Here is a 22,280-nt window from a genome sequence, read left to right as displayed (position 1 = left end):
AACATTCAATACTTGAGCACTTCTTGGCATTGAAGGAAATATGTAAATAGGGCAGGCAGAGTGGTGCAGTAGCCGCCCATCTTCAGAACCAGTCAGTGCAGAGGACTCAGCATTCCCACTGCGTACGTTTTTTTGGGAGAGAGGAGGTATTGTCTATAACTTAAATGTGTAAAAATGAACAAATAGGCAGTTTGTTTACATATATTTGTCAGCTGTCATGTTTAAAATATTTATCACCCAGCTGCACTGGTGTTCTGCACGTAGCGATAGTATAGCTGTATTATGTAGGAACACAAGATTCATTACGCTTAACAGACGAGAACGTCCAGAGGGCTCACTGCTCCTTTTTATTCTCTACTCTATATTTCCCCTCTTGACAGTTTTGAGGCTTTCTACAACTGCTTACAGAAAGCATCAAGACTAAAGACAGGCTTCTGCAGATTTTTAAATTGTTAATAATTTACTTATAATTGCACAATGTCTATGTTTTGGTCTATAAAAAGTACTTAAATTTTTGTTTGTTTATGGACTGTCAGGAGAAGCAGCAAGCTATAATGTTGTTAGAACTCTAAGGAGGATTTTAACTATAAAAGTCCTATGAGAGAAATTGTCCCCTTTTTGTTCGCGGCTTTGCTCTTGTCGTCAGAGTAGTCGTGTCCTTACTACTTCTGCTATATTCCCTTCCTTCTTTGACAGCAAAAAAGCTTGTCAAGAGTGATAGATATTTTTTTTCTAGAATATTCAGAAAATGCATAATGTAACATTTTGAGAGTGACTTGCTTTGATTCATGCCATTCCATTAATACTGTTTTACAAATATGAATAAATCTAGCCTTCTGGTAGCAGACAGCATTAAATACATTTAGTGCAAGAGCACTGGTGCTCTTAGAGACACTAATAGATCTATACAGGGGGAAAAAAAAACATAATTAGATTTTCAGACAAAAGTAAAATATCAGTTTTCCCCTAGAACTTAATAATCTTTTTAGTGATCAGATGGATAGGTATCATAGTAGTTAAGTGTTTACCAATGTTTCCATTTTAAAAATTTAGGCATCTCCATTATAACCATTCATATTTCATTTCACATGTAAACTTGTCTGTATAACACATCTTAAATCCAAAAGCAGTGCCTTATTGCTTTCAAAATATTTCTTATATATTGTGTTCAAACAAATGAAAGTTTTCAGGTTTGATTTTTCAAGTGCAGTTTAGTAAGCAGTGCAGATAAGAAGATACCACTTTTCTCTGGCAGAAGTATTGAAATAAATTATAACAAGGGCTTGAACTTCCTATTCCATCCTAGTTTTTCTGACTACGCTTTCACATGATTCACGAATCTTGTAATATATATTTAAAACCTGTATGAACAATATTTAAGAAAACAATCAACTAATAAAGGGTTTTTTTTAAAATGTTCAATGTTTTTCTGCCATCTCCAAAACAGCTGTCATAATGGAACAATGCAAATCTTAAACTTTTCATAATAAAACTCACTGGAATTTTGGATAAAGGATAACTTTAATTATGAAGATTGCTGAAGAAAAGTATCTATTGCCTTAGATCAACTCAACAGAGAAAACATGAGGGAAGTAACTTGAAGTCGAGAAAAAAGGCAATTCACTTATAAACTCACAGCATGCAAACCCTCACTAATACTGACCTGCCTGCTGTGTGCTATTTGAAAGCAATAAAATGTATTGGTGCAAGCCGTAAATATTAAAACAAATACTTAAGAATTTGACATTATACATATTTGAATTACTGGAAACATCACGTGGTAGAATTCCCTTTCATACTCACTGTTGCTTCAAACTGTCAAAATAGTGTTTATGAAGAAGATTCCTAGGGGAAGAAAAATATATTAAAAGTTTGGACTGAAATAATTTATAGTACTTTGTTGTAGAACCCTGCAGAGTTGTAATTATCCCCAAAACAAACATTATAAACCCTGGAAATGTAGAACTAGGATCATATTTTTGAAGTTTTAAATTTATTAAGATATGGAAATAAGTAACTATGACTTGCAAGACAGTTTTATCTCCAGCTACAGTGACATCTTGAGGTGGGAAGTGAAACACTTGTTTTTTGTTGTTAAAACAGCAGTAGTCATTGAAATGCATTAATCATAATCAAAGTGTTATTGTGAAAGGAGAGGTAAAATGCCTAAGTGCTAGAGGAAGTAGAACTGCAGTTTGACATTGCATTTTGAAGTTTGTAATTTGTTATCCCTGCTCCTTTATCAGAGTTAACTTTTTTTGTGGCACATGTTTATTTTGAATTGAGCAACTTTGAGATACAGAACATTTTTCCCGAGAAGTCTCCATCTGTGCTCTGTAGGCATCTCTCTTAATGTTTTTATTACCTGTCAGCATTATCCACCAAGAGGATACTCTCTATTAAAAATAAGCTTGTTGATTGTTTTTTTTACTTGAAGTTCTGTATCCTCTATGTTTCTCTATAAGCACTCCAGTTCAACATCCTAAAGAACTCAAGGAGTGAATGGAGACCTTCCCAATCACAAAATCAAGTCAGAGATTGAGGAAGGGGAGTAGTGAAGGCAGTGTTTAAGCTGTGTGAAAAGCTTAAAGGAACGAAGAACTGAATGAAGGAAAATGAGTATTTATTAGGAGGGTCCAATTCTGCTTAATTTTGCAAGTGTAAGGACTGGCAGTGTAATGTAAAGGTAAGGAACAGGGGGATAAGCAAAGAATGCAAAACATATCACCTTAAGAAAGGAAATGGGGAGGAAATCAGGTTGGGAAAAATTGAAGAATTTCTCTGTTGTACTGTCAATAACAGAGACTATGCACAGGTGCAATGTGCAATCCTCTAACCTAAACAATTCACAATGTCTCATTCACAGCAGTCCTGCCAGTGTGACAGATAGGCAAGGGCATAATTTTAACATGTGAACTCATGAGAAAGATGCCAAGAGTAATACAATGTGCACTTGAGTCACAATTCACACTGTAAAGGGGACTCTTAGTGTTTCTAATTGAGTGCTCAAGCATTTTTATAGTTGTTGTATAGAAGGAATAATTTCCCACAAGATGGAAAAAAAAGTAATTTAGCTAAAGGCTTTATTGCAGTGAGGACTGTAAGCAGAGCCTTACATAAAAGCACACACACACAAAAAAAAAAATTGTCAGGAACTGTATCAGCCGTAAAAGTTAGTCTGGCTGTAAGAGCTTGTAGATACACGACAAACCATATGCCGTATCAGGTTTAAATGTAGCAAATTTATTTCTTTAAATATCTGTCAAATGTTTGTTTTCCTTTAGTTTCTCTTCCTTCGTGTCCTTTTCTGTCCAGGACGGTCTAAAGTTAGGTTGTCTCCATTTGCTTCTTTGAATTATTATTTTTTTTAAATTCAAGTGAGCTATTGCTCCCCTTGGGAACATATATTTGCAGCCACTTTTTCTTTGCAACCTTTAATGTTGCACAGTCTCTCTGCTTTACCTTGATGGAAAGAAAGAAATTACTATTTGAATTGCACAAATACGTTCTGGAAAACAGTAAAATGAGATTTCCATTTACTTAAAAGAAAAACTGTACCAACTCCAAACAATTATCCATCAATAATGTATTTTCAGCTAATCAAAGACCACATTCTTCTAGCTTTTTTCATTATTTGCAGATACTGTATATCGGCTTATATTGAGAACATTCATTACAGTAAAATGAAATAAGAGTCTCTATAGTGATAAATGATACCACCTGATCTGCAAGCAGTACAGGAAGGAATTATTTGTAGGTGGAGACCAAGTTATAATAGAGCTGCAATTCAAACAAGCATATCTCTTTTTAAGTGTGTAGATAATTATATCAAAATGAAAGTAAATTGATTCTAAGTATGAAATTCAGAATTAATTCTACCAAATGGAGCTTTTCGCTTGTGTGGATCTTTGTCACCTATTCTTCTTTTATAATAATTTGGTTTAGTAGCTTGATTTTCCTGCCAGAACTGTGCCCAGGGCACTGCAGATAGCAAGCAGGCATTTCCCTATGGGTTGGTAACCCTGCCTTTCCATCCTACTGCTCAAGTTCAGGCACCCTTACTATATCTTTGTTTAAACTGATAGCATTTCTTCTCTTCCTAGTACCTTCTCAACTTCGCGTTCAAGTTTTTTTATACTTAAAACAATTGCACATGTATTCCTGCTCTGGGCCTCAAGCTTATTTAAAAAATGAACCTCCTTCAGTAAGTTCAGTCCAGCCTGATGGCACTTACAACTTTTGTGAAACTCACTGAAAAATATTTCGATGTTCTGCTCACAGAATTACATATTGCAACCACCAAAAAAATACCCAAAAATGTGAATAGCAGTTTTGTGAATTTCCAATAGATGGATGATAGATGGCACTTGAGCAGTTTGGGTATAGATTTAGAATTGATAATTGAAAGAGTATTGATTTTTGTTTAATGTTTACTTCGAAAATATCTTACTATACTAATGCATTATCCAAATGCATTATCCAAACATTATACATTCCAGAAGTAGTGTTTTAACAATATTTGGAAGTAAATTCTGAAATTAAACTATAGGTAGGTTGGACTTGTGGGGACAAAAGAAGGTTTTACCACATCTTAATGCTGTAAATACTGTTACTGATACAGGAGTTCAAAATTTCAATGAATCATCGATAGTTAATGTTGGTATAATGTTTGTATAAATGCAGGTTATACATTTTTCTTAAGATCAAAGGCATTTACATTTAACTTTTTTTTTTTTTTTTTTTTTATGTTGAGCTCCTGAAACAACTGGAACACACCTAACAAATTCATTATAATCTGACACTTCAGTGCCATGCTGGAATTATTCCAAACTTCATGCGGCTTTGATACTGCAAATTCGTTAGCAAGCCTTTGGAGAATGTTGTTTCAGGGCAAGCAGCTAGTCTCTGTATTCTCAGTTGGAGGGTAGATGAATAATGATGAGAGAAGGGGAACCTATTTCTGACAAAAACATTTTCTCTAGCTCAGACCAAAAATGGGCCATGAAGAAACTTAGCAGATTGAGCTGAAACTTTTGAAAGCCTGCTGTAAGGTCCCTGGCAGTGGTTTTGTGAACTCTGCTGGTGCACCACCCAGTACCACAAAAAGACCTACCAGCCCTCTGGGAAGAGACACTCCTCTGCCTTTCACACTTTACGAAAGCTGTTTGGTGGAGGTCAGGTTGCTTAAATCAAGTAACTTTTAGAAACTATTAATTCTTAAGCATATAAAAATGAAATTTAGGCTTTACCAAGTTACAGTATTTGTTTATCTGTCTTCCAGAGTAATAGATTGTTGAGTGCTGATGAAATTGCAAGTTTGGCACACTTGAGCTTATGTCTTCTGAAGGTTATTTGTACATATCAAAGGTTATTTGGATTTCATGTCTAGGTAGAAATGATTAGTTACCTAGTATGCCATTCATAAAGTTATATACATCAGTATAGGTATTATCTAGCACTCAGGGACCCGTGATTTTACAAAGCATGACAAGGCAGTTTGAGAATCTGTGATATATCAAATAATTACCTAATAAAAATAGCTTTAAATAAGACACATAATAAAAATAACTTTTAATAGGCATACATAATAAAAATAACTTTTAATAGGCATACGTACTAGTTCTTAATAGGACCCATATATAAAACCAAGATGATTTGCTTTACTAAACATGGATAATTAATTTGGAAATATATTTTTATTTTGTGACATTTTTAATATCCATTATCATCAATTTGTTAGTTTCTTAACACCAGTTTGTTAGAATAACTTTAAAATTTCCCAAGTGGAAATGATTTTTTTTCAGCCTGAACTTTAATCTTGTGTCTAAAGAGGGGAAAAAACTCTGAAAGACTAAATGGTATCACAAAATCCATTTTCATACTACAAGAATCAACTTTGGACTAGTTACTGTAGTTCTGAAGGTGCATGATTACTGTTATTTCTCTCAGGTACAGTAATAGTTCATTCTATCTTTCATTAATTCTTTACTAAAAAAAATGCAATATAGGTAAATTAAGTCATCGATCTATTTTTATATTTGTTTACTTTTAAAATAAATTCTGACTCAACAGCTAAGTGACCAGTAGAGTTATCAGCTATTGCCAGAATTGTTGATCTGGTGAGATGGGGGATACCATGCTGAAAGGTTTAATGAAATGTAAAGTTTTTAATCGCTGAACTTGGTTTTAGGTAGCTTATTTTTTAGAATGCCTAAGTAGCCTGAGAGCTATTTCCCACAAAACTGTTGTGCATCCATCTTATTACAAAATATAAACTGTTTAATAAAAATGCGAACAGCACTCTGAAAGATTCTGGAAGTTTTCCAATTATTTCTATCTTCTCACAAATTTTGCCTGTTTATGCATTAATACATTTTGTAGCAAGTTCTTTCAACTCCATTCTGTCAATTCTTCAATTATAAATCCAAATATTTTATACCCAAGTGAGCACAAGAGACATGTTTTAAAGGATTTTTTTTTAAAAAAAAGTACCTAGGTATTCCACTACTAGTTTCCTAACCTGACAGAAAAGCTTTTTTTTATATGCACTTGGAATACTCGACCTCCAAATAGGTCGACACCTACTCACCCTCTGTAATTCTTTCATCTTCCACAGCGGGGTCTGTGGTTTGGATGCTTAAAGAAACTGTTTTCCCACCTTTGCCCTTTCATATTTAATTCCTTTTTTTATAGATTAAATTATGTAGGATTTGTTTAAAGCATAGGAATCTTTATTATTTACTGCTGCTTTAAAATGTAGGTATGCTTTTCAGCAGGTAGCTAATGCTAAAAACATACAATCAAGGAGGAAACAAAGGGATGGAGGAGTTTTCTGAGCAAATAGTAGATCTGGAGCTGAGCAGAAAACATCCTTACTAAGTGCTTTGCACTAATATTAGTGGAAAACAAAGTGTAGTTTTCAATGTGACATTCTTGGCACAAAAGAACTACTTAGTAAGTAAAACTTGTACAGTTTTTCTGCTGATGCTTCTAGTTTAGAGAAGATTTTTTTATTCCTATAAAAACAAGCTCTACAGATGTTTAAATGGGAAGAAACAACTTCAGTCAATACCTTCTCTTTATAACACTTTTTTTAAAATCTGAGATATTTTGTTAATAGTTCTCTGTACTGATATTTTATTCAAGTTTTTTTCTTTTGTACAATGCCTGTTGAGTACTGTTTCTGGATCTTACAATTTCAGTAGAATAGACCAGAGCACTGTGAGATAACTGAATGTATGATAGCGTCGTTTGTCTCCTCTCCATTACCCTTTAAAGAGTAATAGCTTGCTTTCCGTGTGGGCTTCTAATTAATGTACTCTTCTGCATCTCCTCTATTGTTTTAATTCTGTTCCTCCCACAAGGGAAGGTTGTTTTCCTGGATTTTGTAATCAGTGACCATACACTGCTAATAGCACCAACTTCTAATTCTCTCTAGGAGATTTGTATATTTTTATTCTGCTTAGGTGTTTTCCAAAATCTCAGTGGAACCCTACACTAGACTGATCACTTCAGAGGAATTCATCTGGGAGGGGAAACTCATTGTGATTTGGGAATGCCATACAGACTCAGAGGCCTAACATTATTCAGTGCACTTTGAATATGAGTTATGTCTGCATCTAATTGACATGAAACTATATCAATAAACCACATCCTTTAAGTCAAAATTAAATGGGAAGTCTGGAAGATGAAGTGATGGCTAATCACTATGAAAAGTGAAATTGCCTGAAATTGCTCAAAGTAGAAAGGGAAAGGAATAAAATAATTTTAAAATGGAATTGTATTTTTTAGGTCTTTCCAATATTTTTATAAAATGTACTGAGTAAATTTCTCAAAGATGTAGCAAAATTAATCTTTGTTGCTGATGTATGATAATCTGTGCTGATTTGGCTGAACTTTGAGGTTATGCTAGGTCATATCCATTTTACTTTAAATGCAAAGGCAACATGGAGAAAAACGAACCAACAGACACGATAACTTTGTCCTTCATACTTTACCAAATGGTATCTTTGGTTTGAAATCATGTACTTTTGCAGGCTATAGAGACACACCTCATTCGAAAATCAAGTGGGGGGCTGACATACATCGCTGAGTGGAAGGGTGGACTGCTTGAACACAAGATGGGACATCTCACTTGTTTTGCTGGAGGCATGTTTGCTCTAGGAGCAGATGGAGCACCTAATGACAAGACAGGCCACCACATCGAGCTTGGTGCTGAAATTGCTAGGACTTGCCATGAATCCTATGATCGTACAAGTAAGTACTGTATTGCAGAGTTTAGTTTCACAGTTTGACTTTGCGAAGGCAGCTATCAGTATGTTTGTGTAGTGCTGAATGAAAGTTGTATGATGGCGAGAACTCTTCATCCTTTCTGAGCAAATGCTACAAATCCTTTAAGAGTGACTTCAAGAATGGCTGCTCTGTTTTATAAATAATGTCCCTGCACCTGAATCCTATCTACTCACTCTAGCAATTAACATGACAACCTTTTTTTCCACTTTGCCAATTTCTGTATAGCCGAATACAAATAAGAGAAGATCCCTGTTCATTTATGCATCAATATAGCTATTAATCATGTTTTATGCACAAAAAATTATTTTATTCTCAATGTTGGTACAATGCTGCAAAGAATAGACTTCATAAAGAAAGTGGATTTCTGTGCAGGAAATTTCTTTGGGTTCTTTCATCTTCTTATGGAAATAACCCTGGCAGCATTTCAAGTCCCAGAGTGTATTTTCCAGCTTGATACAGAAAAGTAAATATCCTTGTCTTTTAAGCAAAATTTCACATGTTGCTAGTTATATGGTCTTTCAGAATGCAAATGTTAGCATCACTGTTCAGACTGGTACTGCTGTTTAAGGCATTGGTGAACAGCTCTCTCCTCTCAATTATTTACAAAATATTAAAAACGGGAGGTGCTGCATTATTGCTCAGAAATTATATACCTTTTGGGTAGCCAGGCTTTGTGCCACATGAAAGGATAGTTGATTTGGTAGGTTACATAATTTGAAACCTTTTTTAATGCTTTTATTTAGCATGTGTTTTTATATTGGCTAGGCATGAAACTGGGACCAGAAGCCTTCAGATTTGATGGTGGTGTTGAGGCCATTGCTACAAGACAAAATGAAAAATACTACATCCTACGACCAGAAGTTATAGAGACCTACATGTACATGTGGCGGCTCACTCATGACCCGAAGTACAGGCAGTGGGGATGGGAAGCTGTCGAGGTAATGTTCTATTGGACCTTTTTCTTATTAAATCCTAATATCTTGTTAAGTGAGTTATTGAATGATATCTGGATATTGTTCAGCGGTTGGAGAGCAAATATTTATTTTAAAACAGTAATATCAACACAAATGTCATTCATTTACTGAAGAGATTCATTTACTGAAGAGATGAACTAAGATCATTTTGAGAAAACCAAATACTGCTGGTATTGTATATTAGAAAAATACCTTGTGATTTCTCCTTCTTAAATAATTCTCAGATCAGGGTCGCATTTGGATATACTGCTCAAGATGTTGAGTATTGCTGCATGTGAATGGAAAGTGCAAATGTGTGTCAAATTTGAGCCTTAGACATGGAAATAAGTTTTATGAGGTGTATTTTCAACAATAATTGTACAAAGGTGATGTTAATTAAAGCAGTGAAGGCCAAGATGAAGTACTAGAGAGTACCAAATATTTTTAAAAGGGGGGTCACTTTCAAAAAGCATAGGTCATCTGTGCTGAACTCCATTAATGATAACAATCTCTTCTAGATTTAAATTTCTGTGTCCCACTGGTGTTTGAGCTTCAACCAGGCATGCTGTTTGTCTAGCACAAGCCTTCCAATTGGGCAGCCAGTCTATACTGCAAAAATAGGCTTGCCAAATCCATTGTTTCCCTTATTTCAGTGTTTAATCTTTCCTACCATTAGAGATGAGAGCCTTTGGCTTTACCATGTTTCATCCTCCAGGTATGGGTCCTTATTCTAGAGTTCACTTATCTTCTTCTCACACTGATGTTGCCCTTGATAAATTATCTGCCTTTCACTCTTACTCTGGAATTTCTAAGCAGACTGAGATCTTAAAGGAGATACAGAAAGCTGAAGAACATTATTCTTGCGGCTCTGTATTCTTAAGAAAAATAAAATTTTAAAAAAGTCAACACTCTACAGTATTTTGTTCACAGGGACCTCTCTTTGCAGAGCCATTGCTTTCCAGCATTTCAGAAACATCCCACTGTCAGTTTGCCCAACACCTCTTGTTTCTAGGAGTGTATGATCATAACTTTCTTGGATGAGCCTACACCACTAGTTGTAGAAGGTTGCTCTGTACTAAGGGAAGAACATGTAGACTTGTGTCATGCAGTTTCTCATCCCCGAGGACCCTAGTAGAGAGCTGTTACTGGATTATGACTCCATGTACCTGGCTGTGACTGGACAACCATGTGGCTCCCTTAACAGCAACAAAGATCTGTAATTGTATTCAGTATTCACTGTGCAAGATACCGAACGTATCTCAAATGTTGTGCAAATGTTGTTGAGTGTTGTGAAGAAAAGAGCATTTCAAGTTTGGTAATTAGATATCCTTGAAGAATTAAATTTATGGTAAAATCTGCTTTCCATAAAAGAATAGCTGCTAGCATTAACTATACTTCTACTCTCTAACTTCTCCTTGTTTGAATAGTCACAGCAATTCCATATCTGCAGTCAACACTGTGTTCAGCTAGGTAGACTGTATTTATTTAGGACATTTTATTTGCCTCCCTCGGGTTGGCTCTATTGGTCCTGAAATATTATGCTTCTGAGTTAATGATTCCAAAGCAATTTTTTTTTTTTTTTTTTTTTTTTTTTTTTTTTTTTTTTAAAAAGCCTCTAATTTAGAGTCCTGTTCCCTTGCTTTCTTTTTTGCTAACACCACTCAAGCACACATTTCACTAGTGGAATCTTCCCAGGCAGATTATAATTGGAATATATACAATGGCTGTTTATGGAAGTCATCCCACCAGGCTTCAGCAATGCCAATTGTTCCTTCTCCAGGAGGTCTTTTTCCTGACTTGTGGTTGCTGCCCACACTGATAACATTATTATTGTAAACAATTTAAATGTTTTCCTTATTGTTATTCTTTACCCTCATGGTTCAGTTTGTTTGGGTTTATTTCAAGTTTGTACACTTGTTTGCCTTCTTAATGCTCCCCATGCATTCCCTGTTAAACATTCCTGTGGTTACTCTCATCTGATGCTAACATAGTGGATTATAGCCCACGTGTGGGAGATGCAGCTGGTCCCATGCTGTACAGGCCCATCTTCCACTGTCCTAATGTGCAATTGCATGTTTCACAAAAACAAATCTTACAGCTTCACAGAAGTTACAGAGTTGTAGGTTTCAAATCTTCTTTTTCTTTTTTTTTCTCTTCTTCCTTGATGTTTATATAGCCCATACAGCTCCACCTGAAACTGTATTTTTTTTGTTCCAGCATGTGTCATGATAGCTTACCACAACTCTTTCAGAAATTGTGCTGCCTCTCGTTCCTTATTCTTGCACCAGAGAGCACAGCACTCCACCCTTTTGTTCTTGGGGAAGTGTCCCTGACCACTGAATATGCTTTGTTACCAACACCTGTTGCACGAAGAGGAAGCTGAGATTGAAACAATAAAAAAGGGAGAACAGTCAGACCGTTTGTTGTTGCCCAAAAAAGTTGTTCAGGTGTTTCATGCCCATTTTCAACTCATGACACTGTCAGTGAGAATTCGTTTCCCAGTGCCCTTGTAGTAGAAAAGGAGGCTGCTCTGTCAGTTGTGACTTCTAAACTCTTCAAGAAGTCTATTAATTCTTTCTCTAACTTTTGTAGACTAAACACATGCTCTGGCTTCACAATTTTTTCTTTAGAAGCTTGGTTTGCTGCTTTAATTTGAGGGCAAGATCATTCTGTATGTACTTCAGCAGTTGGAGAAAATGCAGTTATGACCAACAGCAATATCCACTGTTACTGAGTCAGAAAGGTTTTATCAGCTTAGCTCATGAAAGTCTCCCTTTCTGCATTATAGATGTGGCACATATTTTGAATTCATAGCACTTCCTTTGTTTTTTCCCTTTATGATACTTTTAGACTGTCAGCCAGTTTTCACTTCGCTTGATGTTTTCCATTACTCTAGCATAACTGATCTTAGCCACCCTCATTTTCTGAGAACTACTAATTTAAAATGTGTTTGATTGTTTCTTCCCACCCACCACTACCCCACTGTCAGTGTGAACATCACTGTACTCTGAAACTGCAGGTATGTGCACAAAAGGACATTACTGCCAGTTAAAGGAGGCTGACAACCAAGAGCCTTTTTATCATACTAATGCTGCACATGAATTTCCTGTTCCTTTAGTTAAGTGGAAAGTAGCTTTGAGGAGGTAAGATGCTTCATGTTTGCATCAAGTAGATATCACCAGATGGCTAACATGGTACAAGTCAACCTCTTAGTTTACATCACAGCAGTGTGTTCAGGTACCTATATGGTATCTCCCTACAGTGAACTCATAAAGAAGGCTCTAACTACATGTTGGAGCACATAAACTGCAAATGCAATTTGCTTTTATTTTACCTCACCCTGTTTAGAATGCAGATGTTTCCTTGAATAATAGCCTTATCCTTCAAGTTCAAGTTCTCCTTCTGCTGTGCCTTGGAAAACATAATCTTGTGTTTGACATTGAAAATCCAGACACAGAATCAGCATTTTGAATTCACTGCAGGTTGAAGTAGACAAGAGGGAAGAAGTACCAGCCAGGGGAAATTACTTGTTTAAACTTAAGTATATTTGTCACTTAGTAAAAGGATCCAGGAAAATTAAAAAACCTAAAGACGCATAAGAAAAGACAAATAGGCCTGTTATATTTTAAAAGATTTCTCTTAGAAAAAAATCCCTTTTAAATATACAATAGGCAGCTTAGTCTCCAGTGAAAACTATGGAGAGCCTGACATGCAACCTAAATATATGCAGATAGCTACAAGGACTCCAGCAAAAACAAGGACATTTAGGATATCTACCCACAGCAAAACACAGATCTTCAACAGCCTTTAGAGTAGGTGGAGGTGGTAGATACCTCAGTAATTATTAGTGACTTTAATCTCATCTCTCATCAGAAAATGCTTATTCTGCCTTTGCTTGTTTAGACATATCTTCAACCTTTTCATAGGTTTTTGCCATATGTGGTTTGAAATGCAGCATCTTTCCCTAAATAAAATCTACACATCCTGTAATCACGTCAGTGATATTTGTAATAACTTCAGAAATGGAGGAACTAGTTGTCTTCCATCCCTCTGTCAGGGCTTTGATAAAGCTGCAGGTATTTCTGCCTAAAAGTTGTTCCAAAATCCGTCTCCACAGCAAGCACGTTTCAGAGTAGTGTGGCTCTGAGTGAATGTAGTAATCCACTATGCTTACTGTCATTTTCATTGTGACATGTTATTTAGGGCTAAAGAGCATTTTCTGCATTATTTTTTTTAATAATGAGTTGTTTAAAATTTAATCATCTTAGATCCTCTTGGCTCCTTTATCATACTGCACGATACCAGAGAGTTATGATACAGAATTAAGAAAAATGAAGAGGCTAAGAATACTTTCAACCTTGTTAAATAGGTCAATTATAAAGAAAAAAGGTGAATGAATATTTTTAAACAAAGAAGTGATAAGAGAACTAATATTCAAATAAGCTATTGAATAGCAGTATATTTAAAGAAGTTATGGCTCATATACAGGCACCTTTATAATGTAAACACCTCTCTAAAATAAAAGAAAACAGCAAAGTTTATTAAATAGTATAACTGTATATACCTTCTACACTTCCAACACCAGGTACATGGGTTTTTGCCCTTCTGTATACACCCTTCATCGTATCTTTTTTTCCTTCATAATTAGATGATCATATAGATCATTACTGTCAGGAGAAAAGAAATTATATTTTTAGGTGGTCCATGTGCTCTTTTTTGTTGGAAAATAGGAATCAGTCATCTGTTTTATACCTTTTACCTGCATACACAGTTTGGAAACTAATTAGGGACAAACACATTCTTATACTTAAATCTCAAACATGTTGCCTTAAGTCCAGATGCATACTAGCTTTCTGTCTACTCCTGTGTAACAGACAGCTTTTTCAGAAAGGTGCCAAAAAAATATAGTACCTACTGCAGAAAAGAAATTCAGTCACAAGCCCAATATCAGAGGTTTCCCATTGAAAAAATTAAATAATTGCAAAGAGAAACCAAACAACTTACATAAAAAATGGAGCATTGCCTTTCCTTTTTTGAAGCGACCTGCAGGAGGTAAGGAAAAGACTGGTCTTTATCATGGTACTCAATTCTATCACAGTAATTTGTAAGCACTAAAATATGACCAAGAAATATATATGTGACACAATCTCTGAAGGCTGATAGACAAGCCTGTGAGAAAAAGGCTATTGTTATTCCTACTGAAAAGAGGAAAAAGAATATAAGGGAAAATCCATATATCTTTACATCTGTATATCTTTCCTTCTGAAAACTGGTTTGTGTTCACTTCTTTTATTAATTTAGTATTTTGCTTCTCTTCCTAAATGTAAAATTAGACATGTGTGCCTATGTCTTTAAAAAGAGTTTTCTATTTAAGGCTTTATCTAGTTTTCATCTCTTTATCAAAAAATTAGTGACAAATTTTTTTGGCTAGTTTTATTGTCAAAGAAAAACTGACATGATTCATTTTGTTAATCCCACTGGGTATTTTTTTCCTACCTCTTCAGGCACTGGAAAAACACTGCAGGGTAGATGGTGGCTATTCTGGCATTAGAGATGTTTATAACAATCATGAAAGCCATGATGATGTGCAGCAAAGTTTCTTCCTTTCAGAGACACTCAAGTAAGTTAAGAAAGCTGACTTTTATTAATATGAAGTAGTTCTATGTATCATCTTTACAGATACGTATTTATCATTAGTACCCTTGACATTCCCATAACAAAATCTGACTGAAATAGTAGAGCTTTTCTTGGGTGATGGGAAGCCAAATTGTTTGGGTTTTTTGTGGTTTGTGGTTTTTTTCTCTTCTATATCAATAAACTAAATCCTGTGATTTCTGGAAATTATCTTTACTTCTGATAAAGTACTTGATAGTCTGTTTACGTCACCTAGATTTGATAGAATCTAATTACATATGCCAACACTAGTGAAACAGATTAACTAGACAGAGGATTTATCAGGCTTGTATTGCATACTTTTCATTTTAAAACTACAGAAAAAGAAAATAGCATGGTAAGCTCAAGGGCCTGTTGAGATAGAAAACCAAAAGCTTTCATTATCTATCACCGTCTCCTAAGTTGTTAATGAAATAAAGGAAGTTTTGTCTTGATCTCTTCATTTTTTTTTTTTTTTTTTTTTTTTTTTTTTCTGTGCAAGAAAAGTTGCAAGGACCAGAAAGAAGCAAACATGATATTTCAACAGAAAGTGTAATACTCAAGTAAATGAAATATCATAAATATGTTTATAAACATGGTGGCATTTTTTTTGAGATAATGTGCTCCCTCTACTCTATACCTTTTAAATTGGTCTATCATAATTAGAGCAAGAAAAGCCTTCAGGGAACAGTGATTGAGAAAAAAATAAAATTCCATTTGCTAAGCAGACTTTCATCCATAAGAAGACCAGTAATCATGCTACAATAGATACTACCTTGTATCATAACAACAAATTAAATGTTGGATTTGTTTCTTGGTTACTGCTGGGTTTAATAGATCCTGTCTTAGTAAATAGGTGCCCAAGCTACTGGTCTAATGCTATTTTTTTTCTTTAAAAATCATAAGCCACAGGTTGTTCTCAGCAGTAAGACAGGATTGGACTACAGTATTTTAATTCTTACACCTTGATATATGTGGACATCCAGGAGGAAAAAAATTATTGTGGTTGTATATTATCAAAATGATATGTAATAAAATTACCAAGGATGAAATGGAAGCAAAGAGAACCTTGATGGTCTAAACTTCTTTGTCCTCTATCAGGATGGAGGCATTCTTTTGTTGGTCTGCAGTTGCTATTGCCCTTGATTTCAATCTAAGTTGAGTAGCCCTGAAGTTCTGTGCTAATCACTGTGATGCTGGGACTTACTGGTGTTTTGGGTGTGGTCAGCTGTTTCCATTGATGCATTCATCTAGGGAAATCAAGTATTTTATGTTTTCCTGAAAACTACTGTAGTTCGACTTCCCTGATGTGGTCACATTTGTTGTTTTTTTTTTCTTGCCAGGTACTTGTATTTGCTGTTTTCTGAAGATGATCTTCTTCCATTCGAACACTGGGTCTTCAACACAGAGGCTCATCCTCTCCCTGTTCTTCACAAAGACAATGGGAATAAAGAAGAAAACCAGAAATAGATGAAGATTAAGTTATACTTTGTTGCATTCCTTATGTTTCTTTCCAGGACTTGAACACGTGATTTGGTTTTAAATTCCTGAGTTAAATTTTTAAATCAAGTGTTTTGCAGTCTGTTTTCTTTTCCAGTAAATACTTATGAATGGACCCGAACTAATTATGATAAAACCTCAGTTCTCTAATCCGTCTGAAATACTTCTTAGAAGAGAAATAGGACATCTCTCCAGATTTTGTTAGGCTGCACTGTCATCTTGGCCAAAAAGAGCAGAGGGTCTGCATGTTACTTGTTTCCTGTTATGCTTTTAATTTGACTGCAAAATTCTTTTCTCCTCTGTGAGGAGATGTCTGCTTTAAGCTGTAATATTTTGCCATGTTGCAAAAAGCCATATTGAATTAAGTATAAAGAGCTTTTTTTCTGTTTTTTTGTTCTATGTTAATTTGTTTTGTGTGTCATCCAAGACAAATCTTGTGACTGTGACAGCCTCTTCTTATGCGGGTCTATCATTACTTGGTAAAATATCTGATATATTTCATTGTCAATGAAGTCTACATAGGAATATTTTCATCTCATGCAGACATGACTCTGAAGCTGCAGTATACGTTGAAGTCAGACTATACTAGTTTCTATGAATTTAGCACATTAGTTAGCAGACCTCAGTTTTTTCAGGTTTTGATTAGAATATTGTAATAGAATAAATTGTTTCCTCCCTTTTCTAAGTGGTGTTATTCTCACATCTTTAGTGAGGCTACTATGGAGTAAAATAAGATATTAATTTCTGATTAAGAAAGGGAGTCTTACCTTCTTTATGTATTTAGTCCAGTAGCTTTCATTTGGTTGGATGGTAAAAAGGCAAAAAAATACTCAGTGACATTTTCCTGGAAGCTGAAAATTATGCCAGAGAGAATTTTTTTGGTTTCCTGGGACTTTCTCAAACATTCACATAGGTTCAGACTTGACACCAGACTTGATAGTTTATTGTCACAAAGCAATTTAATGTATCTACATGAATAATGCTAGAAGTTCATATGCCTTGAAGAAAACTTGTCTCCTTAAAAGAAGATAAACATTCAGAGAGGAAACCGTCCAGCATATAACTAAAACTTCCTAAAAGCACCGAGTCTGTCTTCTCTAAGTGAGAGAAACACAGAGTGCTTAAAAATATTCCCTAGATCAGAGGCCTGTCTTACTAAGTAACAGCTTTGCCAAAAATGTTTTACTTTGTGGCATCACCAAAGGGAAAAAAAGAGACATGATTAATTCCTGTTTCTACTTAAGTGTAGTTTGGAGTAGTTTACATGATTATTAAGTCTACCTATGTTTTCATTTAGTGACAGGATGACTCTCATATATTTTGAGTAGGGTACAACACCTGGCTTCCCATTCTGAGAAAGCACATTATTCACTGATTGGACTACAACGAAACAAATATGGTTCTGAGCAGTAATCTTCTTTAAAGGTATTTAGTAGGATAGCTCACATGTCCAGCAGTTAATCACAGCTGTGGAAGCACATTTGTTTAAGCATTACGGAGTACATTTTTTTCTATACTGATATAGGTCTCTAATTTAGGTTTTCTTAGGCAGAAGCCAAGAGCAAAGATAACTATGTTTTTATGTATAGCAGCTGGAGGCTGACCCATAAACTTTTTACCCTCTGAAGCCTGTAAAGACAGCACTGCCTCTCTGCTTCCCCTGCAGACAGGGAAGATGACATGTGCCACATAAACTGCCAAAGACAGTCATGTAGAGGGCAAGCCAAGAGGAGCTTCAGTGATGCTGATCCTTCCATCTCAGGCCTGGCAGAGCTCAGCATTTGTACATGGCGGTTAATAGGGGTACCCTGCTGAGCCTGGGCCACCCAGCACTGGGAGAACGGATACACGTGTATGTGCATCAGCCTCAGGTAAAGCCAGCTTACATGGAACCGGCACGGTGGCTCAAAATATTTTGCTTTACTGCCTTTTTTTAACTATTAATTATTATTATTTTCTTTTTAAAGTATGGATTCCCTCATGTCACAGTAACAGTTTTCTGAAACTGAACAAGCAAGGATGAAGTCTTGGCTCTGTTGAAAAGCAGAACTCCTGCTGATTTTGATACTCCAGAATGTATATCATTGGAGGACTATATTTCATTGTATTTCTTCAGAAACAGTATTTTTAAGAGAGCTTTTTTTTAATCCCCCCAAGTACCACAGAGAAATTATAGCTGTGGAATAAAAAACAAATTCTCTTCCCTCTTTAACCAAAAAGTAATAATAATTACTTTTGTCTTAGTTATCTTTATTGGGTCACCTGCTGCTGCCTACCCACATGGTTGTGCATGTGCTGCTATAGGCCTCATATCAGTTAAATAACTACAGTAGCTCTGACAAAAGCAGCCTTTGAGAAATGTTTTGTAAGCCTCTTTTTACATGGTTTTCTTAACCACAGTGTGCTTCCCCCAGATGTGTCTAGTGATCCTGCCTTCACTTAACAAGCTGTAGAAAAACAGTGGAGAACCAGATAGCTCTTCTCCATGTTTCAAAAAGTAGGCTACAAATACACAACTCTTGTATGCATTGGGACCTATGTACTTAAATATAAGCATCATGACTGTTTTCTTGTAATACAGACATTTAGTATGAATACTATTTTTTTTTTAGTTTGGGAGTTATAATGATCTGAAAGAGCACAAATTTGATGTGACTGATACTGGTATTCAGGTTGTATGTACAAACTGCACTATACTGTACTTTTTGTAAACTAATGTAAGTAGACAAGAAGATTGTACAACGTGTAGATCTGCCAATTGTAAGAAAAAAAAACGTTTTCATAAACTGAGAATATATTGGTTTTTTCTTCTTTTTTTTTTTTTTAAATAACCCCCAAACACCAAAGTTAGAGCAATCATTTTGAAACAGTCAGTACTTACCACTGCTTGTGAGATTGCTGAGATAACCTGCGTTTTATTTCCCGTTCACTTAACTAGCTGCATGGAAGTGGCTAGTGATGGTCACTTTGTGTTCCCAGTCATTCATAAGAGCAAAAGAAATTGCTTTATTGTTGGGGGGGAGGGGGGTGTTTGGAGGCATTATCTTCGCATAAACACACTGCCTATACTTCTTCCATATCTTTGTAGCATAACAACACATTTAAATCTGCATAAGTTAAGTTGTAAGAGGTAGATCACTTTAAATGGCACCCACATCGTTTCATGGAGGAAAATAAAGTTGATTGTTCGTGAGATAAGTATTGCATATGTGTTGGTTGTACACAGATTTTTGCAATGCCCAATGCTCACTGTTTCTATGGTGACTTCATCATACATATTATCCATTTCTATCATGTATTTAAATTGGGTTTGATTTGTACATAATCCATTTAGTCTTTTCATCTTTATATAAACTGAAATTATGGAATACATAATAGATCAAGATGCTTACTTTTTAAGAACTTATATTTGTAAAAATTTCTCTATTGTGAATAAAGTCTTTTAATATATCTGTTCAACTTGTTATAATTTCTCCTAAATGTGTTGCAGAAGTAACTACAGGAATCTGCTGCATAGTCTGTTTTGGCTGCTATACTCATGAATTTCTGTCAGCAGATTGGTTTGATATAGATTAGTACTCCGTGTACTTGTTAAGATACTATTGTTAATTAATGTTACTCAGTGTATAGAATTGCTACTGCAGAAACAAATTTCCAAAAATTTTTGTTAATAAAATTCAGCATACCTAATGTATTTTGGTAGAAGGTGACCCTACTAACGAAAAGCAGGAAGCTGGGGAGTCAGAGGTGGCAGGTAGTAAGCGCAGTTCATGCTCTGCACAATACACGCGGGCTTCAGCTAAATGCCATTTAGGAGCAAACACCAGAGCGGAGATGACAAGGCTGTCATGGTGCCCAGCATTACATGATCATGTAATGAAATGCTATCGTTTGTCCATGCTCCAGAGGAGAAAGGAACAGTTGTCATAGGAACTGTAACATTTTGTGTCAGAAGGACGTTAAGATCTCCAATCTAACTATTGAAATAACAGGTACACCTCATAGATAACCTTGTTTTCTCTGTTTAGTAGAAAGCCTCGTCCAGAGATGATAGTGAAATAAACTGCTGTGATTTTACGGAACAGTCTCAGTAGTATCAATTTTTGTTAAAGGACTTACTTATTAGACCTGCTTAAGTAATTTTTGAGAGTGGCTCTTGGATCTGCTGTCTCATTTTCCAGCATAGCTGCGGGCATGCAGCTGCACAGTGCAATTCTTGTGGTAGTCAGCAGGCAGCTCCCTCCTGTAGCTGGCTCCAGGACCACGCAAACTGCTACTCAACATGTTAAACATGAACAAATGCAAACCTTACTGCCAATCATCCACGAGAGATGAAAATACAAGCCTGGGTTAGAATTTCAGGCAATTTGGTCTCTTAATTGGATGCTTGGTGTGGCTTGTTTTCTGCAGGGGAAAAAAGAGAACTAGGACCGAGTTGAGAATTTGTCAAGACAAACAGGATTTGCCCCACCGTCTGCATTGCCCTATGGCCTTGCTCTATCACAAGAGGAACTTGGCACTCATATGACAGCATCTGCTACGGAAACAGCCTTTCATCTGATCTGCCTTAATCTTGGGATTAGTCTGTCCTAGAGGAAATGCAGGAGGAAAGATTATGCATCAAAAAGCAGTCTGCCAAATCCAGGAAACGGTCAGCAAGAGTCAGAGTTCCTGTCTGAATACTATGAGAAGAGATAAAACACGGGGTTTTGCTCTCCTGGTTTTATGCATTTATCCCCGCACGAAGTGGTGGATGGAGCAAGTCACACAGCTGCAGAATCCAGTTAGAGCCCAGCAGGCTGTTAGCTCTCAGTACCAGTGGTTTGACCCACATTTCTCACCCACCCTATAAGTAAATGCACTGTAATCAACCTTGCCTTTGGAAACCTCTGTCTAAAACTTACATATTCTCTCCAGACTTTCTGTGTACACTTTGCGGCTGCTCTGTGGAAGGTTGTTTGCCTTTCACCATTCCCCTACTGACATTTTAGAGGACATTAAAGATGGCACTCATTATTAATATTTTATCCCTTCAATTGTGCATTGCTTTCACACCATCAATAAGAGTAGCACAGAGCTACTATTAGAGTCTTGAGCACCTCAAGTTAAAAAAAAAAATGTCAGTGTGACTTTATTATACTGGCACATCCATTGATTCATCTGCCAAGGAGCAACACCCTATGACAAGGGTACTTGCTGGTACTCAGAAGCTCAGAGAGGTGTTATGGTTAGCAATGCACATGACAGAAGGAGTCCAAAGTTATTTATTTCAGCCATGGAGGATAGTTAAAAGATTCTGATGCCACAAATAGTGACACCACAGTAATGGTAGGTTATGTGATTTGAAAAAGTTCATCAGCATATATCCAAAGGAGCACACAAGTAATGGCAAACTGATGCACCATGTAATGCTGCCCCTGCTACTGCCAGACCCCTGGAAGTCAGCCCACCAAAGGCCCAGCACCACAATCCCAGAGGAGCACACAGGCAGGAGGGAAGCCAAGTGAGGGACTCTGAGGAAAGGGCAGTCTGTCCAGACCCCCTCTCAGAGCCATCCCCAGAGAGCCTCAGCCCTGGTGCCAACCCATCAGGGTAAGACAACAGGAGCAAATCTCCAGAGCACCTTTGGCAGGGGGGTAGGGGGTGGGAAGGAGGGCAGACATTGCCAAGGAGTATGCAGGGGAAGAGCATTCTGGCATTGCACAAGACTTGGGGGATGTTTAGAGGAGGCATCAAATGTGGGCAAAGCAAGGACTATAGGTGATTTCCCAAAGATGGGAAAACAGAGGAATAAGGGGCTTTGCATGAGTGCTGAGTACATCTGTGCTGCTCTGTGTTGCTGGCCATATACATACATACATATAGGTTCTGTGTAGGTCTGTC

At 36.2% G+C, this 22,280-nt stretch overlaps 1 protein-coding gene across 1 annotated transcript in view; it reads left to right on the top strand.

The window, feature by feature from the left end:
- Nucleotides 1-20,458, top strand: part of MAN1A1 (mannosidase alpha class 1A member 1) — a 112,145-nt gene extending 91,687 nt beyond the window's left edge. Inside the window, exons 8-11 of the mRNA XM_026845829.1 lie at nucleotides 8,037-8,256; nucleotides 9,058-9,230; nucleotides 14,750-14,865; nucleotides 16,241-20,458. Coding sequence (XP_026701630.1) covers nucleotides 8,037-8,256; nucleotides 9,058-9,230; nucleotides 14,750-14,865; nucleotides 16,241-16,367 — 636 coding nt within the window. The 3' untranslated portion in view covers nucleotides 16,368-20,458. The remainder of the gene's footprint in view (nucleotides 1-8,036; nucleotides 8,257-9,057; nucleotides 9,231-14,749; nucleotides 14,866-16,240) is intronic.
- The last annotated feature ends 1,822 nt before the right edge of the window (nucleotides 20,459-22,280 follow it).

The sequence above is a fragment of the Athene cunicularia genome (genome assembly GCF_003259725.1).
Source record: "Athene cunicularia isolate RWA chromosome 3 unlocalized genomic scaffold, athCun1 chr3_part1, whole genome shotgun sequence".
NCBI classification, from domain to species: domain Eukaryota; kingdom Metazoa; phylum Chordata; class Aves; order Strigiformes; family Strigidae; genus Athene; species Athene cunicularia.
The sequence above is the reverse complement of the archived record's forward strand: the minus strand, read 5'-3'. Positions and strand labels throughout refer to the sequence as shown.